Genomic DNA, 19,034 nt, shown 5'->3' with positions numbered 1-19,034 from the left:
ACAGCAAAACAACAAAATAATGTTATTTTCAAACAATGTTGTAAATTAGACTCATACTGTTATCAGTGTAGAAAAAAACATTGCAATACATTTAAATAGAAAGCAGAATGCAAAATTAATATCAAATTCAGTGAATGTCAAAAAAATTATTATTCTAAACATATTTCATTAATATTAATTCAATTTCATTAGTTCACACATTAACATTGACAGCACTAATTTTGCATGCACCAGGCACTAAAACAGTACATTTCATTCATAAATTCATACTTTGTCGTGAAACAATCGCGGTGGTTTCTGATTCGCCACGATTGTTTCACGATGCCAATCTTTCGTCTGGGACAGCCGAAAATTGTGCAGTGTGTCTCGGGCTTAAGACATGTTTGACAGCACACATGCAAGCAGTGCTTTTAATAAGTGCAGTTTAGGGCTTTAGAGACGGACACAATTATTGAGAACTGTTTACAATTTGACAAAAGCAAAAGCGGCATTCTGTCAATGTCATAAAGGCTCTTTATGGAAAATGTGTGTTCTCAATGTCTACATCAATTTCGACAAGTAAACAAAATGAAAGTAGCCTGAAGAGCATTAATGATCATGTTATGGAGAACCAAAAATTGAAAGCAAAAGTGAATGGTCACTGTGGTAAAAAAGAAGAGCAGAAGCAATAAATTATTGCAGGAGGAAAATGTCCCAGGGCTGTTAAATCAAAGAGAAAGAGACACATGGGTTGGGTAATGTGTTGTGACAGTAATCAGCAGCTCCTGATCCAAGAGCTCTGCTTGAAAAGGAGAAAGCAGGTAAAACAAAAAGAGTATGCAGTCGCTCCCATGTGGCTACATTTTTGCTACAGCAGTCCTTCTCTTTTATGGCATACTTAGAGATAGATCAGTATGTCCTCTCAGACGGGGATGGGGAAATAAAGATAAATAGTGGTTGTGGGCCTATATACCCCCCCATCTATAAATCACAATAAGAAACAAACATAAAGACTAGTCTACCCAGCATGTACTAATGGAGAAGCAAGAAATGTTATTTCTATTAAATTCTCCTTTTTAGACAATTCTTGATACTTCTGCAGCATACCTCAATATCCATTTGCACATTGTTGCAGCTTGATGTCTAAATAAAGGCAGTTCTTGAAATTCTATGGCAACAGCAAGTATTGTTTGATCCAAACAAGCCAGTTCGCCAGGCCATGCTTCAGGTTGGTGTGTCTTGCGAAGGTCACGCTGTTTTGAGCAGGGAGTTTCCCCTCAACGAGGGGTATGACCGATGCAGCGTTCCCTTACAGGCCAATAAGAGGCCAAAGAAAGGCCAAGGTGGGGCCAGAACTCTGTATAACCCACAGTGATGTGGTCCATACTGGCCCAAACTGTCCATTCACACAAGCCGCAAGTGTGTCTCAGAGCGCTGAGAACATTCCTGCATTACCATGGCAGCCACCATTTATAATCATCAACAACCATCAGCACAAAACACTCTGAGCAAGGCGAGTCTATGCGTCTCATTTTGGTGTAGCCAATATTAATCCCATTTTTGGTCTCATTATCAGAGAGAAAGAGAAAATTAAGGTACATTTTTGTATAGTATCTACCCACACAGAGTGCATGCACTACAGTCCATAGTTTGCTTTGGTTTAAGGATGCATTACATTGATCAAAAGTGACAGTAATAACTTACACTTGTCAATTTCAAGTCCTTAAAGGAAACCATTTAACCCTAACCCTAACCATTTAACCCTAACCTTTTTTTTTTTTTTTTTTTGCATGTTTATATTAGATCTGTGTGGCAGCAGCGTAATATACAGTAAATAAATCAAATCCACTGCTCTTGTTTTCTTGCTTTGCTCCAACTTTCGCCATGGTGTTAGAACTGGTACACGGTTGAAGCTTGCGAAAACACAATGGTGGTGCCGTAGGTGGAAACTTGCAGATTAAGTGCCCTTTCTACATCGATTCGCAGGGGGTGTGAAATCTGAGTGGCTCGTTTTTTCACAAGCTTGCAGAGAAAGGCTTACCAAAATAAATTACTGGGTTGTTATTTTTAACGTTTTCTGGGTTTGTAGGTGCACCGGGGTCCCGATTATAGCACTTAAACATGGAAAAAGTCAGATTTTCATATGTTTCATATATTTCTTTTTTTTTTTTAAGGTCCAATTCTCGCTATTAACAAACCATTAACTACGACTTTTGCCACAATAAACTCCTAATTTGCTGCTTATTAATAGTTAGCTGTTAAGTTTACATATTGGAATAGGGATGCAGAATATGGTCATGCAGAATATCTGCTACTAATAAACAGCCAATATATTAATATAGGCATGCTAATAAGCAACAAGTTAATAGTGAGAATTGGACCCTATACTAAAGTGTTACCAAGACTTATTTCAAAAACATAAAACTCAAAATCTTACCAACACTAAACTTTTTTAAAAAACAGTGTATTTGTAGAGGTAGATACAAGAGGGAAAACATGGGCATGGGCACTAAATGTGAATGACTCACAAATACCATAAACTATCTTTCTTTCCATCAATACTTGACTTTGTACTTTTGATTTTTATCCTTTTATCTTGGGCCAAAAAACCTAAGGCAACTGTGGTCAAAGACACCCAGAAAATGTTTTTGTTATAAAGCTAAGAAAGAAAAGAGCAAATAACAGGTTTTTCAATCCTGGTCCTTGTCAAAAGGGAACAATAATCAGGAAGATGACTGCTGTGAACTTTTGTTTCTTCCTGAGCTTGATGGTTAAAATGGACCTACAGGGTCCGGAGAGAAAATCTGAGCTCAGACTAATGGCGCCTTGGCAGTGCAACAGCAGGCAGACTTCAGAGGACTATTAGTAGTTTCCAGTGAGCAAATAAATTGGTGATTTAATAGTAGTGTCCCCCTGTCAGCAGCTTAATTTGGATGAGGACCACAAAAAGCCACAAAGAGATGATACAATCATCAAATCCATATTTTACTCTCTCAAAGAGCTGAGAACTAGTAGAGGAGTGGAACATTCAAGCTCCAGGGAGGGGAAAATAAAGTCACACTGCAGCCACAGAATTGGATATAAACTCATGAGAACATAGTATAACATAAAATACACAAATATATAAAAAATAATAAACAACTTTAAAAAAAAAAACACTTTGAACAGTATTGTATATGCAAGGATGAATAGTTAACAACAAGGCCAGCAATAAGGCGAGATCTTGAATATCTATGAGTCTAATGCAATTAGCACCATGAACTGAGAAGCAAAAGGGTTTTTATAAAGTTCTCAAGCTTACTGCTATAAAGTGATGAAAGGACACGTCAATTAATGAACAGAATAAATAAGGTCATATAATTAAAATAACAAATCAATTGACTCGGACACGCTATCATTAAAGGTGAAGTGTGTAATTTCTACTTCGCTAACTGCGTCAGACAGTGCAGTCCATCCGCTGACATCCATTATATGCAATAACCGTCACAAAAAAATGTTTTGACATTCACCTGACAAGACAATACTCCTGAGAATAGATCAAATTAGCCTGGAGGAAAATAAACATCTATAGACAAGGAGTTGTATAGACAAGAGACAGTTCTTATGCCATGTGAAGGGAGACCGAGGGCACCGTCACTAATACCTGACCTTTTAACACCTCTCTGCCATGACGGGACATGTATACATTTGAAGTCTGTGATCGTACAGATTCTTAGATTTTTCTCAAGAAAAAAAAAGCTTCTGGCATGTGTAGATTCTCAAGCAAGGCTGCATATATTTCTAAAAATATATCAAACAGGGTTCTGCCTCTTCAATCTAATCTGCAGAGCATATGAGACAACCATGACATGTAAGAACTAGGTTGCCTTCAGGCAATCATTGCTGTAGCGCAGACCCCAACTAACTTTCAATGACAGTGTCAGTCTGAGATCAGGGATGTGTTCTCCAGTATTTGACGTTGAGAAGATACCACCAACAGAGAATGATTCTTCAGCTATTAAATTCTCTGTTGTCACTGAGAAATGGGGTTTGCTTAACCTAAGCTGCTTTAGCAAACAATTTTGTGTAAAAGTCCAATTCAGGTTGCCCTGAATTAGCCTGGGTGTTGTTTGAGCAAATCAAATACTTTCTATGCTTTTGTAAGGTTGGAGAAGAAAGCTCTTGCCTTCAAATAAGTCAGGCTTTTTTTATTTCGGGGATCCAGTCTAAACAATTTTAAGTTTGTGTAGCTCAGGACAGATGGGAAGACTTTAAACAAACTTGCTACTAGTAAAAGAAGAGCAAATTTAAGATGGGGCCAAAGTAAAAAAGCACCACCTGTGTCAACATGGCTCTGTAGGCCATATTTACTTCAGAGACACTGCAAATTTCCAGGGAAGATGAAAGAGGACAGAAGGTTAAGGATAGAGAGTAACTATTTAACTTGAGGGCAGCCTGGCAAACTATGAACTTGTTTAAAGTACTTTTGATGTGTCTGCAAGGACAGGCTACTGTACTGTTCTTTAGTTCTCTGAAAACAAAATTGGAATAGGACTGACAGCTCCTGCTGTCACTAAAGAAATGGTTCACATCAAACCAAAAAAATTAATAAAAAAGATAGATATATATCCATCTATATTTTGGTATCACATGACTTAACCAATCAATCAACAGAAAGCAGAGGTCGGTAGGCCATGGATCTATTGGTTCTGTATGCATGTATGATAACAAAAATATGCACAAATAAATTGCATAGAAAACAATTTATACAAGTCAATTGAATACGTTCTGCCCCGTATTATCTTGGCCCTGTTCTGGTTAATATTTTCCCCGCATATTCTCATTCTCACTGCATTTGATATCTTCATATGGCCCATTTCATACTCGGAGAAATTAACTGAATTGAGAATTACTATTAGAATGTCTGAACAATACATGCTCTGTACATCAGTGGTTCCCAACCATGTTCCTGGAGGCCCCCCAACACTGCATGTTTTCCATGCCTCCTTAATCAAACACATCTGATTCAGATCATCAGCTGATTAGTAGAGACTCCAAGACCTGAAATGGGTGTGTCAGACAAAGGAGAGATGCAAAATGTTGAGAGATGCAGTGTTGGGGGGCCTCCAGGAATGTGGTTGGGAACCACTGCTGTACATTGACAGGAAACTCTCCAACTGCTGTTTAAAGTACATAAAATTATATTTTTATTCAGCAAGGATGCAATAAATTGATCAAAGTTGACTGTAAAGATTGTCACATTGTTACTAAAAATGCCCATTTCAAATAAGCGCTGTTCCTTTGAACATTCTATTAATCAGACAGTCCTAAAATAATATATACATCAAGGTTTCCAATATTAAAAATATTAGCAACACAACTGTCTTCAACACTGATAAGTAATGTTTCTTAAGCACCAAATGGATGAAGGATCATGTGACAACTGACGTGAAAATTCAGTTTGGATATCACAGCAATAAACCACAGTTTAAATAATATTTTATGATATTACTGTTTTTACTGTATTTTATCAAATAAATGTAGCCTTAGTGAGCTAAAGAGTAAAAGACAGAACTCACCTCTTGACCTGCAGCGATGTTATCTGTTCTTCCTGGCTGGATGAGGATCGCTTCTCCACAATATTGTCACAATATGTGAAATCCATTTCTCTGAATCAAATCTATTTCACTACAGCTAACACTGTTACATGCACCAACGTCAGTTTATAGTGCTGGTGAATTGGGCTGTATATCGAAAACGTAAAAAAAAAATAATATACCTCCAAATTTATGTATGACACTCTTCGAACACATGCGAAAGCATATCACATCATCCATAGTTATATAACCCTAGCTTCTTGCTGTACAGCCAAACAGGGGCTCTATTTTCCAAACCCCAACTGACAGTTGGCATACTGGGTATCTCACACATACACAAACATGAAATAGCACTTCACCCACTATACCACGAGTGATAAATGCCAACACAATAAGAGCATTCAACGTAAGAAACGTTGAAGCAGTAAAAGCTGTTGAGGCCAAGAACACTTCAGAATTTCAACCAAGATAAACCTTAAATTGTGACTGCAGCTCAGGTTTCTGATCTCTCACTCAAAACACTCATTCCCTCTGTGGCATTTTCGAGAATGGCCAAGATTAACTATCAGCCCCTGGGTCATTGCAACACTCTAATGTGGATCCGATAAAACGGAACAGTTCTTAACAGAGACTGAAGTGTCCAGTGAATTGGTCCCGCAGCCTACATTTCTTGAGGCAAATTCTGAGATTTTTTTCCAAATAAAAAAAACAAATGCATTAAATTAAACAAAATTGCCAGAAAAGATATTAACAATACTACAAAAGATTGATATTTCAAATAAATGCTGTTTGTTGGAACTTTTGTTAATTAAGGAATATTGAAAAAAAAAATAATAATTATATATATATATATAAAAAACATTTTTTATTATTATTTTTAATATTAATTTTAATATTTATTTTAAATGTGATCATTTTCATAATTTTACTGTTTTTACTGAATTTTGATCAAATAAATGCAGCCTCGGTGAGCATATGAGACTTCTTTCAAAAAATGGAAAAAGAAATATCTTATCAACCGCAAACTTTTGGAAAATACTGTAAAGCATGTTACTAGCAAAATAAATAAATGCATTTAAATAAAACCCACACTTTATCAAATGTGGCACACCATTCATGCACCCCTGTGCATTTTATATCTTTGAGTATTATATTGGATAAATTACACCGCAACAAATTTATCGAGAGCCTTTTGGTCACATTTAAAATGCACAGATGAAGGGGACATAAAATAAGGACATGAAAGGCATGAGTCTTTATGGGTGCTCATAAATAGCAAGAGAAAGTGTAATACTAAGAAGCAGTTGTAGCTGGTTTGTGCTTTTCTTTAGATTTCAGAAAACCACAGTCCAATCCGGAGCCACAGCATAGAAGTAAGGATAGAAACAGATTTATGGTGCATCGTTCTCCCAAGTGAAGGCAGTGTTTATCATCAACCCTGGGCTTCATGAAAAACAAGCGAGACAGAGAATACACAACAGCAGGATAAAATGGCAAACAAAGACTTGGCTTTCGTCCTCTTGTCATGACACTTAGTGGAATGGTGGTGATGGATTTTCAGAGAGATATGACTTAGAGGGTCTGCACCAACCCTCGTTGTCATGCTTAAAGTGAAATCCTTCAAACGTCTGTTCAGAAAATCACATGGGAGAAAGCGCTGGAATGCTGAACAGCTGCAAGAACAGGGATGCCTACCTGCATTGCAAATGATGTGTAAAATGGAACATGTCATGTAAATGTAAAATGATTACATGCCTGTTTCGAGTTTTGGCAATGCAAAAATGAAAGCTAGTGGGACTTATGCTTGTTCCTTTAAAATTGGATTAATTTACTCCACAATGAGAAAAAAAAAAAAAAAAAAAAAAAAAAAACAGTTAGCGAGATGAAGCTAGTAGTATTGACTGGTCATGTGATCTCAACATGGAGGCCTCCATGTGGTGACCTGTCCATGTAAAATAAAACAGCTTTTAATAGACTACCGATATGACTAGTATCTTCCAGCCTTGTGAGAATGAACATGATTTTTTATTTGTATTGTTAACAGTGTAGCAATATATGAAGAGCAAAGCTCACACACAAGTCAATCTTAAACCATGCAGCTTTGTGCTGGTAAACACACGTTACAGAATCTGCTTGGAAAAATCTTTCGGCTCCACATGAAAATCCATAATCATGTGGATTCCTTTTGAAATTTCTAGATTTCGCCACAAAGATTCGCTGTAAACAAAGGTAAATGTGACCACACCTTCATTCTTACCCGAATAATAAAAACGTTGCAAGTTAAAACAATATTTCATGTTAACTGACGAAAAGTCGAAACTGAAACACCTTGCCTTTTTCACCCAACAAATTATCGTTCACTTCAGTGGCTACCGTTGTTCATGAATAGCAATATTTTTATTACCTGCTGTCCTCACATCTCATCTAATCTCTAGAAAATGACATTCAAAACACTGGCTTCTCTTTGGCTAAGACAATGAAATTCTACTATACATGGGGGAATAAGCATAAAACCCCTGTTAATATCCTATTTCCTAACACTACCATTGCTGTCAGTGCTTTAGAGAAAACAACTTTTCGCTATGTAGGAATATAAAATCTTCTGCAGTGAGAAAACACACACAAACACACAAAACAGGAGCCTAAGATATTTTCTGCAGGGCATTAAAAAAATCCTGCTTTTCAAAACTGCCTTTCAGTTTTAATGTGTTTTGGCCAAGTTTACCTAGGTTGTACAGGGCCAATTGATTCAGAAATTATGCTATAAAATTACAAAGTCCTAATCGGCATTTACGTTTTTGAAATCGCTCCACTGCTTTGCAGCTAATGTGGAACTGAGCGGAGGAAAGAAATATGGGAGCCAGCAAGTGTTCTGCCAAAGCCTTGGCCGAGCCTGAACCTCCCTGTCACATGGGAGCATGAAGCACTACACGAGGGCAAATCAAGCAAATTGCAGGAGCCAAAAGCCATAAATGAGGCTTGTAACATTGTGTCTTAAGCATAGGGGATTTTAGCAGTGCGATCAGAGCCAGGAAATTCACCTAGCCATCTTCCATGGCATACCCAACAACTGCACAGCTGTTTCATATATTACACAATAGGGCTGACAATTAATTATACTGTTGTCAAAATAGACATGCAAAGAGTGTCGCTTGGGTGTAAAGTTAATTCTTCCTGGTGCTCTTTGGATAAAGGATCTTCGGTTCAAATAGTAAACTTAGTCCAAGGCCCATAGAGTCAAATATGAATGGAAAAGCCTTTACTTTATCATGAATATGAAGTACAAAAAAAATGTATAAAAAAATATTACATGAAACAGTGTGTTGTGGCTTAGAAAGCCTTTCAAAGGCATTGGTTTGTGGAAAGTTTACTTACCTAATAACCATGATTAAATACAATTATTTTAATTCATATTTGAATATGAAGGCCTTGGGCTATGAGTTTATTATACAAGTTCAGTCAGTTTTATCAATTTTTGTAATTAATGTATTCAGTTTATTTTTACACAGCGAAAACTGTTGGGTTTCTCTGGTAACTTGCCTTTTTAGATTAAAGTCCATACTGCAAGTGTATGTGTTTTTTTTTAAAGAAATTATATTTTTATTACCTGAAAGGATGCATTAAATGGGAAAAGAGAAAGGGAAGTGGTGTGTGGCCAAGTATGGTGACCCATACTCAGAATTTGTGCTCTGCATTTAACCCATCCAAGTGTACACACAGTAGTGAACATTCACCCGGAGCAGTGGGCAGCCAATGCTGCAGCGCCTGGGGAGCAGTTAGGGGTTCGGTGCCTTGCTCAAGGGTCTCACCTCATTCGTGATATTGAGGGTGGAGAGTGTTGGTTATTCACTCCCCCACCTACAATCCCTGCCGGACCTGAGACTCGAACCCACGACCTTCGGGTTACAAGTCCAACTCTCTACCCATTAGGCCACGATGCGGCAGTAAATACAAATACAATACAAAACAATAAATGGTACAAACAAAGCAGTTCTTTTAAACTTTCTATACATTAAAGAATTGTTAAGCAACAATGTTTTCAACACTAAATAGAAGAAGAATTGTTACTTGCGCATTTTAGAATGCTTTCTGAAGGATTATGCAAGACTAGCGTAATGGATGCTGTAAATTCACAGAAATAAATGACATGTTAAAACATATTCAAACAGAAAGCAGTTAGCATTAGTATTGTTGTTACTGTTGTGACCTTGCAGGTGAGCATAAGAGATTTTAAAAAATAAAAAAAAATTCACAATTCTTACCAACCCCATATGCAATTATTTTTTGAATACCATGCATAATAAAATGCTACAACTACACTTCTCAAATCACGAGAAACAACACCTGTTTCTGTGAAGGCACTAGAACCTGTGAGAAAAAAACAAACCAGATTGACCCAAGCATAATTGTGACAGCTATAATTCCCCTTGTATATTGCAGTGCTGGGGTTATTTCAAATGTAGAAAGAAAGGTTTTATTTATTTCTTTTTTGTCCTCAGCATACTCTATGGAGGACCATAGAGTTGCTCAGCATTGCTCTGGCATTGCTCAGTTCCTCATTAAGCCTAGCTGCAAACACAGCCGTGATGCCTGACCTGCACGTCTGGAAAATTGATCCCAGAAAGAGTTGCTCATGCTTCTTCCTGAGTCCTTTCGAAAACCATCATCCCACTTAGCTGTTCTCCGATTCATCTATTAACACATCAATGTGTGCTTGATCAGAGCGTGACACCAACAGTGGCTTTTCCTCCTCAACCATACAACTGCACAAGGCCTTTGAGAAATGAGAATCAAAGTAATCAGGCATCATTGATCAAAGGAGATGGATCTCAAGCCATTAACAAGGATAATGGTGAATGTGAAGACTGCAGGCTTTGACTGACACTTTAACAGTGCTGGTGGGCAAGCTGATCTTTGCCTCGTTGTTGCCTTGGAACATGTCAGTATATTCATAGTGGGAAAAAGACAAAGAGAAACCAGCTGTGGAATGCATCATCTCGGCACAGAAAATCTGCCTGCCTAACATCTGACAGCCAATTGTATGTCCAGGAGACATGACAAAGCTGTTATAAAGTAAAATGGGCCACTTTTGGCAACACTGGAGAAAATTAACTCTAACATAAAATGCTAATGATGCCTCTGCAGAGGCTGACAGAGAAGAAGAGATTGAGAGAAGAGCCAAAAATGAAGGAGATGGCTGCTGACCTTATAAAACTATGCTAATACACAAAGCAGCATATGCTGAATCTTGGAAATTATCCACTTCAGCAACTGTCTAGAGACAATACCAGGGGTCACTTAATACATCTGAGATGATTTGAAAGATTCCAGATCTTCTAATCCTGATAACTGATCTCTGGCTAATTTGGTTCTTTAAACGAATTTGTGTATTTGATTAAAATATCTGGATTAAGTTGTCGAAGATCACAGCGCTTTCTCGTGTTCCATTAAAAGGGCAGATGTATTGATACTCGAAACCACGATCAGCAATGCAGCGACTGGCTGGCAGCAAGACAGCAAAATAATGACATCATATACCGGTAATTAAAAAAAGACACCTGACGAAAAAGTTGTCAAATTTCTGGACCTTTATAAGGAAACAGCAAAGCAAACAAAACTACATAAATGTTATAATAGATAAATGAAATGTGCACTGTTTTTAATTTATTTGTAATTTTTTACATGATTCCCAATTATTTATATTCACGATTTCTAGTATTTGTACAGGCTTTACATTTTTTTATTCAATGTTGTAATTAGAAATTCATTTAATTTGATCTTTGAAGCAGATTTGTTATGTGACAACATTAATTAAAGTTTCTTAAGGGTCAAGATCAAGTTATCTGCATCTCCTGCGCTCCAAGCCACTCCCATAATAACCGCTCAAATTAATGCATGGCTCAGAATAACATCAAATTATTCAAATATTATTTTCAAATTAATTTTTAAATTATTATTATTTTAAATTATTGTCCCTGGACCAGTAGAGTACTCTTGTAATAAAGTAACGGTCTGCTTAAAAAGATGCAATCTAATCCCGTTTACATCAAATAAATCTGCTCCCGAGCAGGTTTAAGCTTACGGACCTATTTCTATGACAGCAAGTCCAGGATGAGCTTCGAAGAACCAAATGATCCAAGATCAAGTGAAATGTCAACAATCAAATCCAGCTAACGGAGTTAGCGACGTACGAAGAACGGACCCCAGGTCAGAAAAAGCAGCAACACTATACTACATTGAGGGTTAAATGGATCAAAATGACTCTTTAAAGTCCTAGAGACAGATGGAAACAATAATTTTTGCCAACTTTCCAACAATCCATTCAGTTATGTATAAATAAATAAATAAAAAACTAACGTTTAGGAATACTTAGCCTGAAGTCAAATCTTTTTTTTAATTAGTACTTTTATTCAGAGACTTTACAGAGCGTTACAGAGACTTGCTACTGCTAATGCATCCACAGACAAGCTGCTGTGAGCATGTTCTGTTACTGCACAAATAGCATATAGTACCAGAGCAGAACTATATGGGTGGAACTGGGGGAGGCAGAGGGTTTTGCAAGACTTTATTACAGCAAACACAGAATCAAACTATTTAAATATTAAGCAAGAAAGCTCACTGGCTAAAAATGAAACGGAGACCAATCACTTGAGCCATAAATTAATGATGTGACATCTAGTAAATTGCATTAAAGACCCATTTGCCTGCATCATAGAGTGTCATGACTGAACTAGATATTTTTACTAGATATTTATACTGCATGTGTTCTAGCCCTGAACTCAGGTATATTGCTGCTCCCATACTCACAGAGGAAGAATGCAACGTGGGTCTTCTTGGCTGAGTTTAAGGTCTCATTTGTCTAAGACATATCTGACTAACACAATCGCTGTCCAACAGGCCAACGCAGAACCACTTAATGCATCTTAAAACAACTAGAATGCTTTCAGATGGGTTAAGTACAATCCAATAATGGGAACATAGCAGATCAAGAACACACACACACACACACACACACACAATAAGACTTTGTATATGTAACTTCATGCAAAGGTTTCATCTGGGTGAACACTAATCTGCAAATTTGTATAGTGAAAAGATGTTTGACCAATAAATGATTTAAACTTTAAACAGATTGAGCCCTTGGCAAAAAATTAAAATTAAATTAAGTTGTCATTTTGGAAATTTCACAACTAAAATAATACAAATTTAAATTGAAAACTAAAGAGAATGGATGCAGTGTTGGGAACTGAAATTCATGCTAGATTTTGTCTGTTTTAAATGTAAAATAATTTTAAATGTTAAATGTATTTATGACATTCACTATTTACATATTATTTAATATTCATATTCAAAACAGAGCCCATGGGGAGGTCCAGTTGCCCATATCCATTGCAGAGTTCTAAATAATGTTTCATGCTTAATTTTATTTTGTACAACTAGACTCTGTAAGTAGGTCAACCACACACTAAACTCTAAAGATATGAATATAAATAAGAAGTTCAAAGTCTTTGGTACGGTTCTGGACTGTTCACTGTTCCAAAAGCTTCATTTCTGTAATGCCTGATTTAAAGAAGAAAAAAAAATTAAAATCTGTAAACTTGACAATTTGCTAGGCTCATAAAACTCTCTATAATCAGTGTAAGTGTTTCGTCAGTGTTCCTCAAGGATCCCTTGGCACAGGGTAAGTCTAATGATTGGCTGACAGTAAGCCATCCAATGCACCAGTGATCAATTATTCAACAGAACTGCATGTTTTTGCCTCTCCTGACACTAAGAAATGGCTATCCAGAATATCACCATCTCTGCACCTTGGCTGAAACAAAAGAAATCAGTAAGCCACTAAAAGAGGATCTACAGTGTATAAAACACATAATTAGGATAAATACAACCTAAACATTCACCATGAAAGAGACATGTGCCCTAGACATTAAGAGAGAAGAGCACTCTTGGAACAACCAGAGTTGGCTGTCTTACCTAGTTAGCATATGAACACCCCCACAAACAGACTGTACCACAGTCAGAAACACAGGGGCAACGCAGGCCCCATAAAGAACTTAACACAACATTTTAAATTTAATTTTAGCTTTAAAATTGCCATTTATGCAAGTACTTATTTCTTATCTCTTTCTCAAAGACATTCACAAATCCTTGACAGATCCCTATTTTCAGCACTGGAAGTAATGTTACTACTGGGAGCTGAAGTCTGTGATTTGCACACAATATCCTCAAATTTCAAGTGAAGCGTTTTATTACAGGGTTCTGCTGCCTAATCCAAATGTGGGGAGGAGATAATTAGCCATCCTGCTCTGAAGATTGAGGGTAAAAGATTAAGGATGCCATAGAGATGTGGTAATATTTTTCACATGATGATAGATACAGTATAAACATCATGATGATAAATGATATATATATATATATATATATATATATATTTTTTTTTTATTTTTTTTATGCAATTTACTATTATAAAGGTACATAACCATGTTTTATTAACTTATATTTATAATTTTATATCATTGTACATTTATTTATTTTTTTGTTACATAAAGCATGTTAAATAAACATAATGGTAACACTCACCCTCTGAAGTAGCGGCCCCTGGGGGCTGGAGCCCTACAGGTGTTGGTGGTACAGGTCTCGACCAGGGCTTCCCTGAAGTAAGGCCCGTCCTCACGACCCCAACATACTCCACAAAGGTGCCGGGGAAGTTTCCCTTCTCCTTTGTGCATTCATTGGTGCCATGCAGCCAGCCTTTTGGGCACTTCTCATCACCCTCCTGGTAATCGGATGTCAGCAGTGCCATCTTACTGACTGTGAGGAGATCTCCAGGCTGCAGGGAGATATCGTCACCCCTCTCCTGCTTGTACTCAAACAGTGCACGGTACTGGAAACTGTCAGAGCTCATGATTTGTTCTTTACATGAGCTCTGTGATCTTTGATGCTTGTTTAAAACTGACCTGGATATAAGTTATTGGTATAAATCCTGAGTGCTAACTCACTTGGAAAGTCCTTGGGATATATCCTGAGAGCTTACTGACATTCAGCTGGGTTTCTTGCAAGGGTTAAAACTCCAATAGTACTGTATGTTGGGCAGAGGCCGTTATTGTGCAGTTCTAGATTTGGTCCATACATAAAAAGTACAAATTTATTTGAAACTAATTCTAGCAGTCTGTGGCGAGATACAAAACAGGGTCAGAGAAAGCAAAAACAGCCCCATAAAGCGAGGGATGAACAGATGGGCGAGGGTGCAGGACAGTGGTAGCACAAATTTGGGGACACAGTGACCTGGAATCGGGATGATGGGCTTTTCTGCAGCGTTGGCACTAGTCCACATATAGAAATGATACATTTATTGAAGTAACCTCTCAGTCCATTAGCAGGTGTGGTCAGAAAGACATTAACGTAGACACTTATTTATCAAATGCCAGAGCAAGAGCCTTGTTCATCTTCTTGGTAAAGACCTTAAAACCTGAAAGCATTCATTTTACAGTTAGTTTCACAAATTCTAACTCAAATCAACTTGAAATTACAATCCTTGCATAAAAAGAGCAACTTTTGCATTTCAATAATTATGCCTGCATTATTGGATTTTACTAATATGCAAAAGCATTGCACTGCATGCATAGCATCACATCACCTGTGTGTTAATCAGTCACTGAGCAATACAATGCAAAATGACATGTAGACTACATGTCTGATTTACACCGCGTGACTGGGACAGTGCCAACTTATGTACAGCGTGCAGAAACTCGACTCGCGTGATATTGCTTACTATAACTTACCTCCTGTCGCACTTCTTCAAGCCGCCCAAAATACAAGATGCACGTAGTCCAACGCAAGAGGAACGAGCGAGCATTATATGGTCTGATTAGTTAAAACATGCGTTTAAAATATATTCCCAAATAACCTGCGTGGCTGAATCAGACATCCAGCCAGACTAGTGCAGTAGTACGACTCAGCCCGAGTGACGTCAGAGACCACGCCTCCGCTGTCTGCTTATCACACCGTGGGACAAAGTTGGGAACTCGGGTGTCCTTATGTAGCGGTCAGGGTATGAAGAACGCACTGCAGCGTGAAAATGTTGCGTCGTACTTTTCTGATCTGCCTAGACGCATTCCCACAAGTTATATAATGCACGTCTGACGTGTGCAGATCACGTTAAAGGCATCCATCATCATAATCTTTTCTCTAGACCGGGGTTTTTATCCTTACAGACCCAAGGAATCAGTATAAAATATTTTATAATATTTATTTGATTTTATTATTAAATTTTGTTTTATTTATTTTTTTGCAATTTATTGCATTTCTAGCAATATATTAAATGGGGGGGGGGGGGTAAGTAAATTAACTGACAATTAATTTTATTTTAATTTTTTTTATTTTTAATGTTTAATGTTATTTTTTTGTGAAAAGTGTACGGCAAATGTATTAGCACAATATTAATGATTTTTGTATTTTTTTTCTTGATATATTTAGTTTTTTTTTGGGGGGGGGGCTTAAATGTGTTTAAGGTGGAACAAATTTGATCATTTTATGATTGATTTAATCGCTTTATATTTTAAGAGTCATTAAATCAAAATGTTCTGTTACAGATTTTTCAAAAATGTATGAAACCAACATGAACACAAATACTAGGCCTACATTTGGAACAATATGATTTATAAAAGATTTGTAAAATAATTTGATTTGAAAAAAAACAAAATTCTCCTTTTCATCATGTCTGCCATTTCTATTTGTCACTGACACTTATATCACATTATGAATAATGTGAATAATGATATAGTTTCTAAATAGTAATCTATATCTACCATCAACTAACCTAACTGGTGGTGGAAGAGGAAATACCCCCTGACAATGTAAAACACTTTGAGTGCCTAGAAAAGCACTATAAATATATGTAATGAATTATTATTATTATTATAACCTATAAAATAATTAACCTGAAATGGTTCATAGGCTTAGTCTTATCTGTTTTTAATGTTGTGCTCATGCTAAATCATTTATCACATTCAGTATATAATTCAAGTATTTCAGATATTAATCTCTCTAATACAGTAGAAAATATTGAGCTTATATATTAATATTAGTATTCATTGCTTGGGCAGTACCTCAGTCAGTTAAACCAAATCAATTCAGGAAACAACCAAACAACCTTTTAAATTAACCTTCTACGGCGGTTATAATTGATGAGATTTTAATTTCTTTTATTCAAAGCTTACCCAGAGCAAGACTATTGTGATAAAGAACTTAATCTGAAATGAAAATGGGATATATTTTTAATGTGGGTCTAGGAGCCTTAGATCCTAATGGTATATCCATCTTTTAAACAGTTGTTTTCTTAGTTGAAATTGTTCTGCCTCTCTTCATTGAAGAGTCACTGGAGGCTTCACTTGTCATTGTCTACCCTCGGTGCTTGGTATGATATTTTTTAATTTTGTTCTTTTGAATAATGCAGGTAATTTCATATGCCATAAGGCTGAAAGTGTAATTCTGATACAAAAGACACCTGAGCTCAGTGCATGAAAATAGAATAGTAAACACCAAGACCTTATGCAAATGTAAAGTGACAGAAATCGTTTTGTGGTACAGAAAGATAGATGAAAAATAATCAAGATAAAGCACCCATTTGGGCATGAATGCATGCACACAGTCTCTGGCACATGCTTTGATGCATGCTGAGATGGTTCACAGGTAGTAGTAGTAATAATAATAATATTTTATTAATATTAGTATGCACCTGAGTCAGTGGCAAATCAGAACAAGAAAAATAATTACATGATGAAAATAGCAGTTCTGAATCTGACTGTCAAATTGTCTCTCAAATGTACTTGGAAGATGTGCAGCTGGCCTCTCTTCCCATAGCATAATGACAGTTTGCATAAAGACAGACAAATTGTTTTGTTCTGCTATTAGTGTTTCTGCATTAACCTTCACAGCATCTAAAGCCTGAGATGCCCTCTTCAGCAGATCCTCAGCACTCAGTGACATGAAGCTCCATTTCTTTTTCAATCAGTAACAGCTGAGCTGGGAAGGTAATAGAGGTCTTCAGTCAGCAATTTGGCTGTTCTTTGGTCCAGCTGCTTGTCTCCACAAAATTTCAAGCCCAGAAATGAAATTGAATTTTATATTCCATCCATCCATCCATCTTCTTCCGCTTATCCGGGGCCGGGTCGCGGGGGCAGCAGTCTAAGCAGAGATGCCCAGACTTCCCTCTCCCTAGACACTTCCTCCAGCTCTTCCGGGGGGACACCGAGGCGTTCCCAGGCCAGCCGGGAGACATAGTCTCTCCAGCATGTCCTAGGTCTTCCCCGGGGTCTCCTCCCAGTGGGACGCGCCCGGAACACCTTCCCAGGAAGGCGTCCAGGAGGCATCCGGAACAGATTCCCGAGCCACCTCAGCTGACCCCTCTCAATGTGAAGGAGCAGCGGCTCTACTCTGAGCTCCTCCCGAGTGACCGAGCTTCTCACCCTATCTCTAAGGGATCGCCCAGCCACCCTGCGGAGAAAGCTCATTTCAGCCGCCTGTATCCGGGATCTTGTCCTTTCGGTCATGACCCAAAGCTCATGACCATAGGTGAGAGTAGGAACGTAGATTGACCGGTAAATCGAGAGCTTCGCCTTGCGGCTCAGCTCTTTCTTCACCACGACAGACCGGTACATCGACCGCATTACTGCAGAAGATGCACCGATCCGTCTGTCAATCTCCCGTTCCATCCTTCCCTCACTCGTGAACAAAACCCCAAGATACTTAAACTCCTCCACTTGAGGCAGGAACTCTCCACCAACCTGAAGTGGGCAAACCACCCTTTTCCGACTGAGGACCATGGCCTCGGATTTGGAGGTGCTGATTCTCATCCCAGCCGCTTCACACTCGGCTGCAAACCGTCCCAGTGCCTGCTGAAGGTCCTGGCTTGATGAATTTTATATTGTAGGGGAAAATTATATAATCAAACCACTCATATTATATTTGAACAATATAATTTATTCTTTCAGGGTCATATCAAATAATTTACATTTATACACACATGCAGCCATTTATTTAGTTTATTTTAGCTCTTACTGATTTAGTATTAAAAAGGGAAGCTGTTCATTGTTTAGAAAAGCAGAAAATTCCATATATTACTTTTTAGACATAAACTGGCCATGTACTTTGTTTACTTTGCTGTTAAGGCCCGTTCACACCAAAAGCAATAACTATATTGTGTCCACACCAATACACAATTGTTATGTTTATTATAAGTACATGCTGCAGTTACTGTATGTCATCTGCCGCTTTATATGCTTGCATTCTTTAAAGCAGGATGGATTCTGATTGGCTGTTCATGTTTTTATTGTTTATCAGCTGGGGAAAATCATTCTGAAAGTGATTGCAACAGCATTGTGTCTCTGTGTCATTATTGTTATAGTTGTGGTGTGGACTATTTTTATAGAATTAGATTGCTTGTTAAAATTTTATCATTGGTGCAAATGGGCCTAAACT

The 19,034-nt window shown here is 37.5% G+C and overlaps 1 protein-coding gene across 1 annotated transcript in view; it reads right to left on the bottom strand.

Moving 5' to 3' along the window:
- pik3r3b (phosphoinositide-3-kinase, regulatory subunit 3b (gamma)) overlaps positions 1-15,668 on the bottom strand; it is a 163,448-nt gene extending 147,780 nt beyond the window's left edge. The window contains exons 1-2 of the mRNA XM_079431954.1: positions 15,338-15,668; positions 14,136-15,024 (exon numbers count right to left, since the gene is read on the bottom strand). Coding sequence (XP_079288080.1) covers positions 14,136-14,460 — 325 coding nt within the window. The 5' untranslated portion in view covers positions 14,461-15,024; positions 15,338-15,668. The remainder of the gene's footprint in view (positions 1-14,135; positions 15,025-15,337) is intronic.
- Positions 15,669-19,034: the final 3,366 nt, after the last annotated feature.

Source organism: Barbus barbus, assembly GCF_936440315.1.
Source record: "Barbus barbus genome assembly, chromosome: 13".
NCBI lineage: Eukaryota > Metazoa > Chordata > Actinopteri > Cypriniformes > Cyprinidae > Barbus > Barbus barbus.
The sequence above is the reverse complement of the archived record's forward strand: the minus strand, read 5'-3'. Positions and strand labels throughout refer to the sequence as shown.